The sequence below is a fragment of the Podarcis tiliguerta genome, assembly GCF_965153285.1.
Source record: "Podarcis tiliguerta genome assembly, chromosome: 8".
NCBI classification, from domain to species: domain Eukaryota; kingdom Metazoa; phylum Chordata; class Lepidosauria; order Squamata; family Lacertidae; genus Podarcis; species Podarcis tiliguerta.
In genome coordinates this window covers 19,765,131-19,780,466 of record NC_139541.1, presented here as the reverse complement: position 1 = coordinate 19,780,466, position 15,336 = coordinate 19,765,131, and the positions used below count along the sequence as shown (strand labels likewise).

The following is a 15,336-nucleotide window of genomic DNA, read 5'->3' as shown; positions in this document are numbered from 1 at the left end:
GAGATATATTTGGCTCAGTCACTGTTACTGAAATGGGAACCATTCCATATTCCCAGTCTCGGTGGCACTCACAGCCTTTCCTTGCAACAGCTCATGGCAACTTAGAACGTAATAAACAAAAGCTGTCTCCTGCTTAGGAGAAACTGTCAGCTTTCCTTCAAAGATCCTTAAAAAAAAACAAAAAACCATTGACACGATGCATATCCATACTTGGGACTGAATATTTTACAAAGTCAGGTAGCTATCTTGGAGAATGTCTGCTAGTTATATACTGGGCTAGATGTGTAAATAGTCTGACTCTGTAATAGAGACACTCCTATGTACTTACTGAAATCTATACATTAGAGTTGATGCCCTTAAAAGAGGAATAATTCATGGAGGATAAGACAGTCAATAGGGACGCGGGTGGCACTGTGGGTTAAACCACAGAGCCTAGAGCTTGCTGATCAGAAGGTCAGCGGTTCGAATCCCCGTGGCGGGGTGAGCTCCCGTTGCTCGGTCCCTGCTCCTGCTAACCTAGCAGTTCGAAAGCATGTCAAAGTGCAAGTAGATAAATAGGTACCGCTCCGGCGGGAAGGTAAACAGCGTTTCTGTGCGCTGCTCTGGTTCGCCACATGACCCGGAAGCTGTACACCGGCTCCCTCGGCCAATAAAGTGAGATGAGCACGGCAACCCCAGAGTCGGCCACGACTGGACCTAATGGCTGGGGGTCCCTTTACCTTTAAGTCAGTCAGTGGCTACAATGGCTCTGTTCTACCTCCACAGTCAGAGGCAGTGCTACCAGTTGCTTGGAACCACAAGTGAGGAGAGAGGCTGTTGCATTTGGGTCCTGCTTTTGGGGCTTCCCAAGGCATCTGACTGGCCACTCTTGAGAACAGGGTGCTGGACTAGTTGGGCTTTTGGCATTACTCAGCAGACTCTTAGGTTCTTCTGAGTGTTGTGGTAGCATGCTGGGGGACCAACCTGGGGTACTGATCAAACCCATTGGTGGACCACCAGAGATGGTGGTGGTTTTTGTTGCTGGGCATAGGTTTCACAGGTCTGTTAGCGGACTACCCGCACTGTTCCTCAGCAACCCGTGAGGTTTATCGCACCACCAAATGGCTGAAACATATGTTTCTGTGCTCTCCCTTTCTAGCTGCATTTCCCTTTTTAATCTCTCAAATATTAGGAAAGGTGTGGGGTTGTTTTTAGCAGTAGCTATTTCTGGCAAACGGTACAGATTTTTCCCCCCAAGCATTTAATAACATAATCGGCCCACCTTCTTTAAAACTGTAAATTGGCATACAGTTGCTTCCAACATTTGGTTTCTTAAAAGGATGACAGGATATGTCCTGCTGGAGGAGACAAGTGCTAACAGTTATTAATACCTTGCACCATCTTCCAAAGCAGCCCAGGGCACCAGAGGAGCCCAGGTCCCAGGAAGGCATGTCCATGGTTAAAGGATAGGGCTAGAATGTAAATTAGGAGATAGGACCATATCAGGTCTGGTAGCATTAGTGGGCACCATTGTCAATTCCTGGAATCTCTTGGCCCTCCTCCTCATTACTGTCTGTTCACCTGCCGGAGTGAGCCAGCAGTGAAAGAAGCAAGGAACGGTGAGAACAGCTGCTTAGGAATGCTAATGATTAATTGGTATATAAATACCTTAAGCAAATAACTTCCATCCCTTGACTTTTTCTTCTGGGAGGTGTGGACTGTGCTCAAAGAGAGAAGCAAGTGAATTGGCACAAGGAAGAGTGTAAGGAGGGGTCATGCCCCAGTGCTGGTGCCCATTGGGAAGGGGGGTAGAGAAGGAGAGATAAAACAGTAGGTGGAGACAGAGCCAGCTAACTCTGGATTTGACCCCAATCTTTTTTCCTGCTGAGCTCTGCAAGGGGTACACTTGACACTAAGGAGAAGGGTTGATATGCTGTGTCGCCCCCTAGAAAGCAGGCAAGCAGAGGGGACTGGTTGAGGTTGGTGGGGCAGTGCTCAAGGTGCTCAAGACCTGGAACCAGCAGAGGAACCAACTCAATGGCAGAGCACATTCTTTGTGTGCAGAACACCCCGTTTGTTATTTAAGCTCATGTGATTTTAGAGCTGTTGCTTTGAAGCATAGTTTCGGAAGCAACAGTTCTTCATTGGTTCTTCTTCTTGTTCTCTTCAAGTATTGCATCCAGTTCTGGGATCTGCACTTTAAAGGACACGTACAGACTGAAAAGGGGTTTGGTTGAGCATGAGAAAGGTCTTGGCTGCAATTGCTGTTTGATCATGGAAGTAATTTATTTTTTTTGCACATTTCCAGAAAAAAGTGCATTTAAAAATGGCACCATGTTTAATCCCTGGCCTTTTTAGTTGAGTCGCAGGTAACAAGCCCAAGAAGTAAGCACAAGTGTATGTTCCACTTGTGAAGAATGCTTAGGACTTTAGGACTGGGGCTGGTTGGATTATCTCTTAGTGCAAGGCAACCTTTGGTCAACCTGGTAAACCCCCCCCCCAATGTTTTGAACTACAACTCCCACCAGCCTCATCCAGCCCAGGGAAGTGGGCCAGAATATCTGAAAGGTGCAAGGGTGGGGAAGGCTGGAACACGGCCACCTCTGCAGTGTCAACTGCTATTTGATGGAAATATATTGCATTCTGGGCCTTTTGCTATTAAAGATGCCTTCGATGGACAACACTTGCATTCCCTGTCTCCTTACCCTCCCCACCCAAAGCCATGATGATGGGTGGGAGTGGATGCCCAACATCTGGACGGCAGCCTGTTGAACCACCCTGCTTTACTTTACCAGAAAAATCACATGATGAATCCCATCTCCTGGAGGGTACCACTTAAGAAGGCACACACATCTGTATACAGGGGTGAGTGGAAGGTGTGGGGGCTCTTTTTTAAAAAGGAGATGCAGGTGTGGGCCTGCAATACCCAGTCCAATTGGAGCAGTTGAGGTCAGGGGTGCTTATCTCCTGAAGAGCTATTCATAGTCTCATAAAACAATTTTATAAAACAGTTTTAATTTTTTTCTGCAGTATTGCACCAATTAATTGGGGCATGTTTGTTCATGCTACTCAAGAGTAGTAAAAGAACATATCTTTAGTGTGTGTGGACTTATTTTTTTCTGCACAAACAATTTTATTTTTGATAATGCGCCTATACACTGTACATTCAGTCACTGTGGTATATATAAGCATAGCTATTTTCATACATAATCTGATAAAGTCCTTTATTTTACAATATTATCTGTTTCCAGGTTGGAAAAGGGATGTGGGGGGAGGGGGGATTTGAAAAGGACTATCAAGTTACACAGAGAAATAGATAAATACCCCACGCTTTTTTTTTCCTTTTTGTAAATCAGGCATTTATAAACAAGAAAGCATATTTAATTACATAAAATAGTTCTAGAATAGGAGAGTAAGTCATAAAATAGTTAGCAGCAGCAGCAGCTGGGGGACAGGGAAGTAACAAAAAAATGCTGTAAAGATTTCGTCTATTAATAAACTTGCGCCATTATCCCCTCAATTAAAAACTTGCTCCTTAGTACTCTTCCTTGCTTCAAAAGACCTCTCTATAACACAGAGACTGCTTGGGGATGTAAGGGGAAGAAATGTCAATTTTCTTTGCTTTTACTAATAAAACAGTTCACAATGAATGACAAAAATATGCAAATAATGGGAAGGAAGTTGAACTGACACTGATTTTTTTTATAAGAAAAAAAAGTTTCTTTCTTTATGGTTGTTTTTTTCCCTAACAAATTTCCTTGGTTTTAAAAACACAACTCTTAAAACAAGACAACTAAGTAAGAAAAAGGTTTTGAAAAAGTAAACACCACCATATACACGTATTATACAACTGCAAAATGAAAAAAAAGTATTTACAAATTAATTTTTTTTTACATTGGCTAGTTCTGTTGGAAAAAAGCAAGATTATTATTCTGTTAGCCTGTTTCATAGATATAAATGTCTTATTGCTGTTGGTATTCTTCACCTGCCCTCCCCCCCTTCGTTAAAGTCTTATTTGAATATCTTTTATAAAAAAGTGAATTAAACTGAATATACAATTACCTAGATTATATATATCTATATATCTATATATATTTGATGTATTTGGAGAACTGACAGCCGATGTAATAAAACACTTCTTCTCCCCTTTTTGGAGAAAACATCTTAAAGGAAACGGAATTACAATTTGCAAATTCTGTTCCAGTAAAAGGATCATAGCTATAACTAGCTTAAGTTAGCAAAACAAGAGCATTATATTCTACAGAATTGATAATGCAGTTTCTCTTTCCTGACCAGCCCCTCTGCACACTTTGGAGTAGGAAGTCTGCTGTGAACAAAAAAATGTTGCATAGGCAGCTGTTTCCCCATTCACTTCAATGAGTTGTGCCCAACTTTCCATTTGGAAGAACCCATTAAAATTGATGGACCTCTGTCCTGATGTAACACTGGATATAAACCAATGTCAGAGACATGCATGTTCCATGCATACATTGGCTATCATGGGTCCGGGGTAGGGGGGAGCCCAGAACTCTCATGTGTTGATTGGGAGCCTCTAGTTTGGATTGCTTTTTGTTTTAATTACTTTAATTTGTGTTTTCTACATCTAGCTCGCCTCAGACCTTGGCTACTGATCTGGAATACTAGTGACCATGCTGCAGTGTTCAGAATATACACAGTGGGCTAGGAACTTCTCCAAGGTAAGCCCCATTTGTTGCAATGACGCTTGAGCAGAAATTATTCTTGGTAGGTTGCATTTGTTAACTGATGGCAAGGGCTTGAGGTGGGAAACGTCCCAAACAGCTGTGAAATGGCTGAATTTTCTGTTACCCTTTTATTGTCTGACTTGGAAATCCCTTAAACAGGACTTTAGACACACGGCTGAAAAGATTAAGAGCAAAGATGCTATCGAATCCACATGGATGCACATGCATCCTTCAGATGTTGGATACAGACTTGAGCTATAATCCAACTAACCTAGGGTTAAGTCCTACTGAACTTAATAGGACTTACTTCTGAGTAGACATGCACAGGATTGCACCATATTTAGTGAACTAAGTCCCAATTGAAATCCAATCTGGATCTGGCAAAGGTGTCTTTAAGAAATGATTCTTCACTCACCTAATGAGATTTTGTTGTTTTGCCTCTATCCGCCTTATGTCACAAAGATTCCCCCCTGCCCCGTTTCAACACTTACTAGACAGTCTAATCTTAAAACACTAGCAGATAGATGTTTCTCAAGACAGATCGGTATGTGGGCACAGCTGTACAAATTGCAATTATTTCATCAAGGGTTTCAGGAAAAATCAGACCAGGATCAAAGTGTTAGAAACACAGCATTTGTTGGTATTAATACTTGACACCTTTATACTAACAGGCATACACTTAAGTAGTTTTATGTGCATACCTACATAAGATAAAGTGTGAATGCAAGAAACACAATTTTAAAGCTGCTTATAGTGTTATAAGCATACATTTCACAGGGAGTTATGAATGGTTGCAGCTTCTTGTGGAGTATATAATCAGCAGCAAAGTTGAGCTTCCCTTTGCATAGTATGTGGAACGTCCCTTAAATCAGCAAGATTGCAGGCCCCATGCTCTGTTACAGAGAAGGATGCAAGAGAGAAATTCTGATGGACAGATGCAGTTTAAATCACGGGACCTTTCCTTCCTTCTGTTTTAAACTATTGCAGAAGACTACCCATAGTTCCGTGTGGTTGGTGCTGAATATCTTTTTCCTCTTTGATAAGTTCAGCTCCTTTTCTCTTGGTGGGCTGGGAGTAAAAAGACAAGCTTGCACTGAAGTTGTATGCCCATATAAAAAAAGATGAGACATGATGCAAACTTCAGCATTTTGCATTTGGGTTAGTACTACGATTGGAAGTGGTAGCAGAGACTTCTGAAGAATGAGCACGTGCCCAGGCTGTGGGTTCCCAATGCCTTTCCTGTTTGTTTTGATGGGGATAGCTGTTGTAGCCTAGCCTCAAGGTTTGGAACATTTACACTCATGAAGAGGGAAAGGGGGCAATGGCTGTGGGCTTCTCTGAATCTGTGCGAAGGTTTCAATGAATCTGGCAATGGTTTTTAGGGTTTGTACCTTTCACGCTGACCTGTTGGTCAACGCACCAATTTCACTTCCTAGAGGATTATAGGGAATGTCCTAGAATGTGCCCCTAAGTTTGCTAGCAAGACCAGCTGCGCCTCTGTCAGTAAGTGTGTGTCATAAAACATGGGTTGTGGCTGTCGTGGTTTAAGGCCCCTCTGTTTGTCCTTGGGACTACAGCTCCCATCATCCCTGGCCATAGGTCATGCAGGCTGGAGTCAATGGCAGCTGAAGTGCAACAACAGCTGGTGGGCCTCATGTTCCCCATCCCTGGCATAGAGGAAGATCAGTATTGGAAGGCAAGCTGCTTTCACAGAAACTGGTTTGTCATTATCATATTGTAGAATGACCCCTGTATTCCCAGAATTAGGGTTTGTAACACCTCTCCCTGCTGAAAAGAGGGGTGGCTGGCCGGGTGGGAAGAGGGACAAGCAGAGAGCAGCAGCTTGTCCCAAGAGTGAAGCTGAATCGCCAAGCGTAGGTTTGAGCCACTGAAGACAGCTGTGCATCAAAACTATGCAATTTTGTTGCCTCTTGAAGTAAATAACTGCAAACTTAACAAAAAAGCATTATAGATCTTGGAAATTTATACGACTGAGAACAAAACGAAACAAAAAAAAAAAGTTATGCACCTTTACGTTAAGACAGTGATAATGCCCGTTAATTAATATATATGTATGGCAAAGATTTTAATTCCATGCATATGGTTTTTTTTAATAACTGCAGAAAAAACATACAAAGCAAAAAAATTATTTTTAAATCCCCATATTAAAAAAATAACTGCATAAACACAATCAATATTCCGTTTGCATTGCACTTTAAGATGGGAGAGCAGATTCCACTCATTGGATACGAGCATGGGCAAGACCTCAAACGCAGACAACTTCGTATCATGCAAATTAGTCCGTATATATCTGTTGCTTTCTTGCTCCCCATATTTCAATTCTAAGTCACCTGATTTTTCTAATATAGCTTCCTTTTAATTTTTTTTCCTGTAGCAACCCCTACCCCCACCCCCACTAAAATGTACTTTACTTCCTCCTTTTTCAATGTTCATGCTTACAATGGCTATTAGAATGGATAATAACAGCTTTATTTTTAATACAACTTTTATTCCCCCCCTAGTGTACTGTAAAGTCAATACTTTAATTTTAGGACAGACAGCCGCATTTTGGTTACAGGAAAAGGATTGAATTGCAGAGTTCCCTTCAGTGTTTCAGAACGCAAATTGGAGGAGAGAGAACCTGTGAATTTGGGATGGCTTTTTCCCCCAGTTAAGGATTTTAGTAAACTGTCGCCCTTAGTAAACGGTTTGCTGACCATTCCTGTGAAATGATTGTAAAACAAATATGAAAGACTTTGAATCAATACCTCTGTATTGGCAGGGAAGAACGAATCGAAATATTGCTCACTCCTGCACTGGGGCGGTTTAGTCAGGACCAGCCGCCATAGCCCTGTCGCTGATAGGATGGCATCCCTGAAGTCCATGTTGGAATGCTTGTGTGACACGGATCTCAAGCAACCATGAATCAAGAAACACGTGACCTGCTTGATTGCCAGAGAGCAAAGGTAGGGAATCTGAGCCTATGCTGCTTATATTGATACCGAGCTCTAACCATTGCAGTTCCATAACATTTCCTACCCGCCTTATTCTCAAAAGAGAGGGGGTAGGTCCTGGAGAAGTGTAGAGTTATAAACTGTTCCTTGCAGATTTGATTGCTAACACAGTGGACAGTTGGTTAAGTCATAAGGGGAGCAATAAAGGTGGAGGAAATAATAACGAAAACTGTAGTTCTTAAAAAAATAATGCTTTTCAAGAGGAAAACAAAATCCAGTGGGTACTATGTGTTGGCCCCAATCAGGTAGAAGAAGCAAAACTCCCACTGGGGATAGGATTTTTGCCCTGAGTGTGTTTACTTGCTGCATATTTTAATATTCAGTGGGAAGAGAAGGAATTGCGGCACAGATCCCAATATTAAAGTATTTGTCACATTAAAAACAAAAGACCAAAAAACCCCTAAAGAATAAGAAATGTAGGCTTATTCACAGCAGCAAAAGTCCTCTTTTTTTGTCTCTTTAATACAATGTTGAGCACTCTCTGTGGGCCACACTGAAATCCTTACACGTGATCCTGGGCAAGTCAATAAAATACTGAAATTTCTGAGGTGATGATAACATGGGGATGAGTTCTCTGGGAAAACGGAAGGGTTTCCAAGCAGACATGCCACTCTCTGTTTTTTCCCACTTATCTTTCACAAGCAACTTCATGTTTCAGCCGACTTTTGTCTTGTGTTTTCTCTGTGTTTCTTGCTCTCTTTATATATTCTTCTATCCGTTTCTCATAATCGAAGTGCTCTGGCGTTGAAGTGAGTCTTTAAAACACATCAGTTAATAACAGACATATATTTATATATAAAAAAAGTTATGGCGTGATTTACAAACACTGAATTTTAATAAGGCTGGGTTCGTTTAGGATATAGTTCCACTCCTACACCCCACTGAAACATACAAACTACTCCCCTTCCCCTCCACTGACTTTCCTCTTCTTGGTTCAAGCATGGGGAAAACAAAGATTTTAAACTAGGAAAAAAACCTAAATTTGAAATTCACATAGAAATCCCCTGGATTGAAACGGTCATGGCTTATTATTGGGCTTTTTCTGACGAGCTTCTCTAAGAAAGAACCCAACATCTGTAACAATTTGTCATTACAAATCAGGCATTGAAAGTATTTTCTCCCCTCCCTGTTTATATATATATATATATTTAAAAAATCTTGTTAATGGTTATAATACCATGTCTTCATGACTCAATTGTTTTGTGTTCTTAAATAGCTTATAACAAAAGGGTTTTGTTTTTTTCTTGATTCCAAAGTGTTCCCAGAAAGCAGCACTCGTTGCTTGTCTTTGATTTCACATGGATGCTGCTCGCCAGACGGTATAATTTTTTTAATAATATTTTTTTTTGCTGCGGACTCAAAAAGTAGTTTAGGTTATAAACACTCTTCATGTTATAGGCACAGGAAGATGTTGTGCTATATGGATTGAAAAAAGAGGTGGAATTCAGTGCTTCTGTTATAAAGAGTAACATTTGCCCTCCAATGAATAACAAAGTCCATGTTTACCAGCACACGCCAGGGCGCGGACCCTCGCCCCAGCGCCTCTCCCACACACTCTCTCCCTCACTGTGCATATTATTTTATTTTATTGTCAGTCTGGCCTACAAATTAGACCCCATGTCATTACGTTCTTCAGCGCTGGCCTAGTTGTCCATATCTTTCATTGTGTGTTCACTGCCGGGCAGATCACTCTGTTTAGGCCACAGTTGCTCCTGAAGTTCCTTGACAACCTTTTCCAAGTGTTCCCGTGCTTCCCTCTCACGCAACAGATCAGCACGCAGCTGTTCTCTGTCCGCCTCTGCATGCTGGAGCTTCACCTGCAGGTCTTCAATCTAGAATGAATGAATGAATAGTAAACTAGAGATACCTGGCTCAATTCAAGGCATTAGAACTGACATATACAGTGGTACCCCGGGTTAAGAACTTAATTCGTTCTGGAGGTCCGTTCTTAACCTGAAGAGGTACCACTTTAGCTAATGGGGCCTCCCGCTACCACCGCACGATTTCTGGGTTAGCGGAGTCTTTTAACCTGAAGCATCTGTAACCCAAGGTACCACTGTAGAACCTTTGGTGGCTCGGGACCGAAGTCCCTAAAATCAACTCTCTTGGACCCTACACGCGTCAACTTTCCAAAAGCCATGTGCCAGTAGGTGGGCAGGGTCAGCAGCAAGCATGGTGTAAAAGTAGGGCTGCTGAAGGGAACTGGGTTCCAAGAGACCAGATTGGGAGATCTGGGAGGTCTGCAATCAGTCCAAGCCTGGGGATCCCCACTCTTGATGATACAGTAACACAGTCCAAGAGCTGCAACCTATCCGTTTTTAGATCAAATGCTAAACTATGTACATAATCTATACAGGAAAGAAAAGGAGGTCACTGAATGCTTGTCCTACCATGTTTCCAGGTTTATAAACAGCCTAGCACAAGGATAGCCAGCACAGTGTCCTCCAGATGCTGCTAAGTCAGCTGCACTGTAGCAAGAGACCTGAACTTTTCTCTCTGCTTACCATCTCTGCATCTTCCCCCACCACTCAAAACAACACTTCTGCAGTCTTGGGCCTCTTCCAAGTCATTCAGCTCTGGCCACCTCCCCTCTAATACTTCAAAGGATGAGCAAAAAACGTGGCAATGTGATTACTTCAGAAATGAATATGCCAGACCTAAATCCTGACAAATGAGGGGGGGGGGGGAGTTGCAGGGAAATGGCAAGGATGTGCCTGTGCACTAATTCCTTTTGACTGCTTTGAAAAATCACAGGTCTTCATTCCTTCCTCCCACCTACCTCCAACCTAATCTAGACTTGAACATCCCTGATGCTATTTCTTAAGACTGAGACGATGAGCAGAATTAGAAGCCGGGGAGACAGAAGGCGAGCACGTCTGACACAGACGTCCCACGTCAACATGGCGAACGGGAGGTAAGACAGAAAAGGCTTCTGGCAAGATTATTAACAGGAAAAACCCAAAAATTCACCCACACAAACTTCAACCCTTTCCTCCCTTGAGAGAGAAAAAAAATCCAGATGTCAGAAGCAAAAGCAACCCTCTGGAGCAGAGCAAGTTGGAACAAACGGGTGAACCTTCAAAGCCTAATTAGATGAATGTGGTGGTGTTTTTTTTTTTTAAAAAAAGGCTTCAAGCTTTGTGGAGCCCCACCCGCCCCCACAAAACTTCAGCTAAAGTGGAAGTTGACACCCAGCACATGAAGCTCTGAATCAGATTATGTTTAGTCTGGGCATCGCTTATCAGCGAGACGTCCCGTGATGCGAGGAGAAGGAAATTTGCATCATTTCCTGCTTCTCTGCCCTTGTAAATTTGGCAAGCCTCACAAAAGGGACTGTGGGACCGCTCCCCTTCCTGTTAATGAGAGGAGGAGGAAAAGTAACATTTAACACGGCTTTTGTTCAGAAGTTGGCTTCTTTTTTTCTTTAAAGGAGCTCTATAACCATTTTTTGGGGTATAGAATAACAACACTTTAAACTCTCTTCACAGTAAAGCCCACATGCTGCTATTACATATGAATTGATTTTGTAAAGCATGTCCTGGTATTTGTACTTCCCAACCTTACCTGGAGATTCCAGGAATTGATCCTGGGACCTTTTGCACACAAAACAGGTGATCTCTAACCACTGAGCCATGGCCGTTCCCTACTAAGCCTGGGCAATGTATCGATACATTGCCCAGGACCGGTATGAGAGCTAGAGTGCGATGGCTGCTTCACCCGGTGGTATATTGTGAGTCAAACCACTGTCACTCTTGAGTCACTCTGCTACCAGTGCCCAGTGTGAGAAACAAGCTGCAGCCAGGTGCTGGAGGCAGAGGGACTAAGGAGCAGCAGTTTCACTCGCAATGTACTGCTGGGTGAAACCACCATTGTGTTATGGTCCTCATCCTGCTAAGGGAGGAACAGCTGATGTAGTTTGTCCCGTGGCTGCCCGCACCTCATTTAAATTTCTCCGCTGAGAGGTGCACAGTGGCCTACCCCTCAGCAGAGAAATCTAATGGACTCCCCAGCTCACCTGCTGCAGGGCGCAAGCCAAAGGCAGGGTGGGGGCTCCGTTAGGCTTATCCGTTGAGGAGCAGGCAGCCTGGCAGCCCCTCCTCCCACACACACATGCAAAGACACAGGCTTCTCAGCTGATCAAGCTCCCTACTACCCCTTTGGCTTGTGCATGGCAGGTGGGTTATCTCCCAGAAGGAAGTGCTGAGGTTGCTTGGTGCTGCCACCAGGCCCAATGCTCAGCAAGACACGGATGGGGTGGCTTGCACACTGCACCTTGCAGAGCGATGCCAAGGTTGCACAGGAAGTCCCTCCACTCCCAGCGTTGGGTGGCAGCAGCAAGCAGCCCTGGCTTAGACAGGTTTCAACATTGTGATCTATTGCCAGTTTGCGATGTTTGCCTGGTGATACATCTCAGTGTTGAAAAGCCAACATTGCCCAGCCCTATTCCCTACAGCAGAGCTTTCCACACTGTGTGTCGTGTGAATGCTCCCCAAGCTCCTCCAAGGGCTGGAAAGGGGTTAGTTTAACCTCTCGTTTGCTAGTAAAACTGAAGTGCTATGTTGTGAAATGATGCATGTCTAAAAAGTGTCACCAACATGAAAAGTTTGGAAAGCTCTGCCCTACAGTGAGAAACCAAAGACTGCTTTGAGGCCAAAATGGCATCCTTTAAAGTATCTTTTGAAGCCTTTCTGAATATTTAGCCACAAGAAAAGCTCTTGCAAAGTTTTGGCCAAGAGCCTAGAGCTCTGTGAGGAGACTCTCAAAGGACCTGTCCTCACCTGGGCGGAGTATTTGGCTCTCAGCCTGCCTGCTTCACACCCCTTGTCGCACACCCGGACTTGTCTGGCTTGCTCCAGTTCCCGCTTTAGCCGTATCCGTGATTCGTTGGCCTCCTTCATTTTCTTTTCGTTCTCAGCTCGGAGGCGCTCAATCTCCTTCCTTAAGTTGCGCTTGGCTTCTGTTGCCTCTCTTAGCTTCTCCTTCTTCGCCACACGTAGGAACTCAAGCTCCTGAAACAAAATGGAGGCATGGCTTACTTGATAAACACAGCCTTAAAAGTGGTTAGAGGAGGCATGGGGAGTAAGAAATATAACATTTAACATTTCAGAGGTTGCTGGAGGGCAAGTTAGAAAGGAACATTGGACTTTAAGCATGGTGTGCCTGCTATTGGCAAGAACCACATAGATGTGTTCACCAGTTCCTAGCCAATGGAAAATGAAGATATCTTATTCAGCAACATGGAATGCTGTAAGTGTTTACCGTATTTTCGCACCATAGGACGCACCTTGTTTTAGAGGGGGGAGAATAAGGGAAAAAAAATCTCCCCCTCTCTGCCCAGCGCCCCTTCAGCGAAGCGGCAGGAGGCGCTGCGCAGAGAGAGGGAGAATTCCCCCCCTCTTGTTTTCCCGCTCTAAAACAAGGTGCAGTTTAAGGTGCGTTCAGGCGGCTACCTTGGAAGCCTGGAGAGCGAGAGGGGTCAGTGCGCACCAACCCCTCTCGCTCTCCAGGCTTCAGGTTCCTTTCAACCTGCTCTTTGGGGCTCGCGGGGGGAAACCCACCACCAGCCCCAAAGAGCAGGTCAGAGAGCAGCGGAAAGGCGCAGCGGAGAGGCTGCTTCCATAGCCGCACGTCACTTCTCCAGCTGGGAGAGGGTCGTGGGGCTATGGCTTCTTTAGCCCCACACACACTCTCCCAGCTGAAGAGGTGGCGTGCGGCTAAAGAGGCTCCTGCCATAGCTGCGCGTCACCTCTCCAGCTGGGAGAGGGTCGCGGGGGGCTGCTTTAGTCCCGCGCGCGCTCTCCCGGCTGGAGAGGTGACGGGCGGCTATAGAGGTTCCTGCTATAGCCGCCCGTCACCTCTCCAGCTGGGAGAGGGTTGCGGGGCTATGGCGTCTTCGCTCCATAGGACGCACACACATTTCCCCTTCATTTTTGAAGGGGAAAAAGTGCGTCCTATATAGCGAAAAATACGGTATATGCAGTAAGGAAGAACCAATACATCACAGAATTCTGGAAGATTCTCGACTCTTTTCAGACAATTCTAGAACATATTACAGGCAAGAACGTATGGACATTCTGATGTTAAGATTTGAGTTGGGTTGTCAGTATTGGATCTGTGTATATGATTTGTATGTTTCCTTTTTTGTTTTTTAAGCTAATGGTCTTGTCTATTGATTATTTTAAGTGCTGAGCCTCCAATGGGAGGGATGTTGTGTCCTGGTTGGTGGGGGGGAGACATTTCTCTGCAACAGGGCTTCTTGAACTATCTGATGTGATGGACTGGCAATTATTTTTTTCTCCAGGGTGGCAAGGACCGGTACCATATCTGATCCCTGAAGCGTCCCACCCAACCTGGGCTGTGGTGGAGTCACCATGAACCCAGCAGCTAATGGCTCACAGACCAGCATTGATCCAAGGAAAACACTTTGAGTAACACTGCGCAACAAGACCTTGCCACTGAGACAGAAGAGGAGCCCTGCTGCATCAGGCCAAAGGCCCATCTAGTCCAGAATCCTTTTACTCACAAAGCGGTTCCCTAAGCACAACAGCATTCTCCCCTCCTGCAGAACCCAGCAAATGGTATTCAGAGGGAGAGCAGAGCCAGTGGAAAAGCAGAGGTCAGAGTTAGGTGATTAGTCCAAATCGAGACATTTTTCATATTTATGTGGTCCAGCATCAGATATTTTAGGCACATAGCTAACCAGGTGCTTGGGGTCCTCTCAACTTCTTTAAAATAAATGTGTAATGCGTAAACCATAAAGTTTTCTCTCTTTTATTGCGAGAGCGGAGGGGACAGCTTCCATTCATTCTTTGCTTATATTATGACTGATTAGTGTTAAAAGGGAGACCAGTGTTGCATATCTCTTCCCCTCCCCTTCCTATTTCCAGATGCAGTCCTTCCTTTGTTAAGTAACATACTGCATCGGGGTCATGGGAAATCTCTCTCGTCTGACAACCTTATTTCCTAAGCCAGAACTTGTTATCCTAGCCTGTGCTGTTTCCCAGCCATTCTGCATGAAAAGCCTTTGCCCTCTCCACAACAGAATTAATGGAATTTGGGGACAAATACTAGGCTCTCAAGTTCACCGTACTCTTCTGCTCAGTTTAGGCACTGTTAAAAGTTTTGCTTGGCTGGGTAGCTGCCACCTGCTCTGCACTCTCTGACTGCTCTCAAGAAACAGGCTCAAGGTCCTTCAGAGAGAACCAGAAAGCCCAGGAACAGCAAGCAGACTACCACCCCACGGATCCTCCTTTACACCATGAATGGGTTAGGTTTTCTAGGTTTTCTGGTGGCTCTGTTCAGCTGTAATACTAAGCCATAAACCACACATGTGGAACCTCAAACTTTGCATGCACTTGCAAGCTGTCTGGGTGTTTCTAGTTTGCTCTTCTTTTTTTAAAAAAATAAACCAACCCCATTCTTGCTTCAGAAATATTGTTTTTACTTGTTTGGAAATGTACTTTTAAGTGCAACATTAATAAGGAATACTAGTAAGAAAAACATAACCATGATGGCTATGTTCCACCTCCACTGCTAGGAATCACAGGTGAGGAGAGGAGTGCTGTTACATTCAGGTCCTGCCTGTGGGCTTCCTGTAATAGGTGTGAGAACAGAGAGCTGGACCAGATGGGACTTGAGCT

The 15,336-nt window shown here is 44.2% G+C and overlaps 1 protein-coding gene and 1 long non-coding RNA gene across 5 annotated transcripts in view; one reads left to right on the top strand and one right to left on the bottom strand.

The window, feature by feature from the left end:
- Positions 1 to 3,088: 3,088 nt before the first annotated feature.
- Positions 3,089 to 15,336, bottom strand: part of SKI (SKI proto-oncogene) — a 148,385-nt gene continuing 136,137 nt past the window's right edge. For all 4 annotated transcript variants that reach the window (XM_083453917.1, XM_083453915.1, XM_083453914.1 and 1 more), the window contains exons 6-7: positions 12,475 to 12,705; positions 3,089 to 9,528 (exon numbers count right to left, since the gene is read on the bottom strand). In XM_083453917.1, coding sequence (XP_083310043.1) covers positions 9,340 to 9,528; positions 12,475 to 12,705 — 420 coding nt within the window. In that variant the 3' untranslated portion in view covers positions 3,089 to 9,339. The remainder of the gene's footprint in view (positions 9,529 to 12,474; positions 12,706 to 15,336) is intronic.
- Positions 7,508 to 14,448, top strand: LOC310683963. The gene is made up of 3 exons (XR_014514595.1): positions 7,508 to 7,648; positions 10,492 to 10,610; positions 13,998 to 14,448. It is a non-coding gene; the product is annotated as an uncharacterized lncRNA (long non-coding RNA).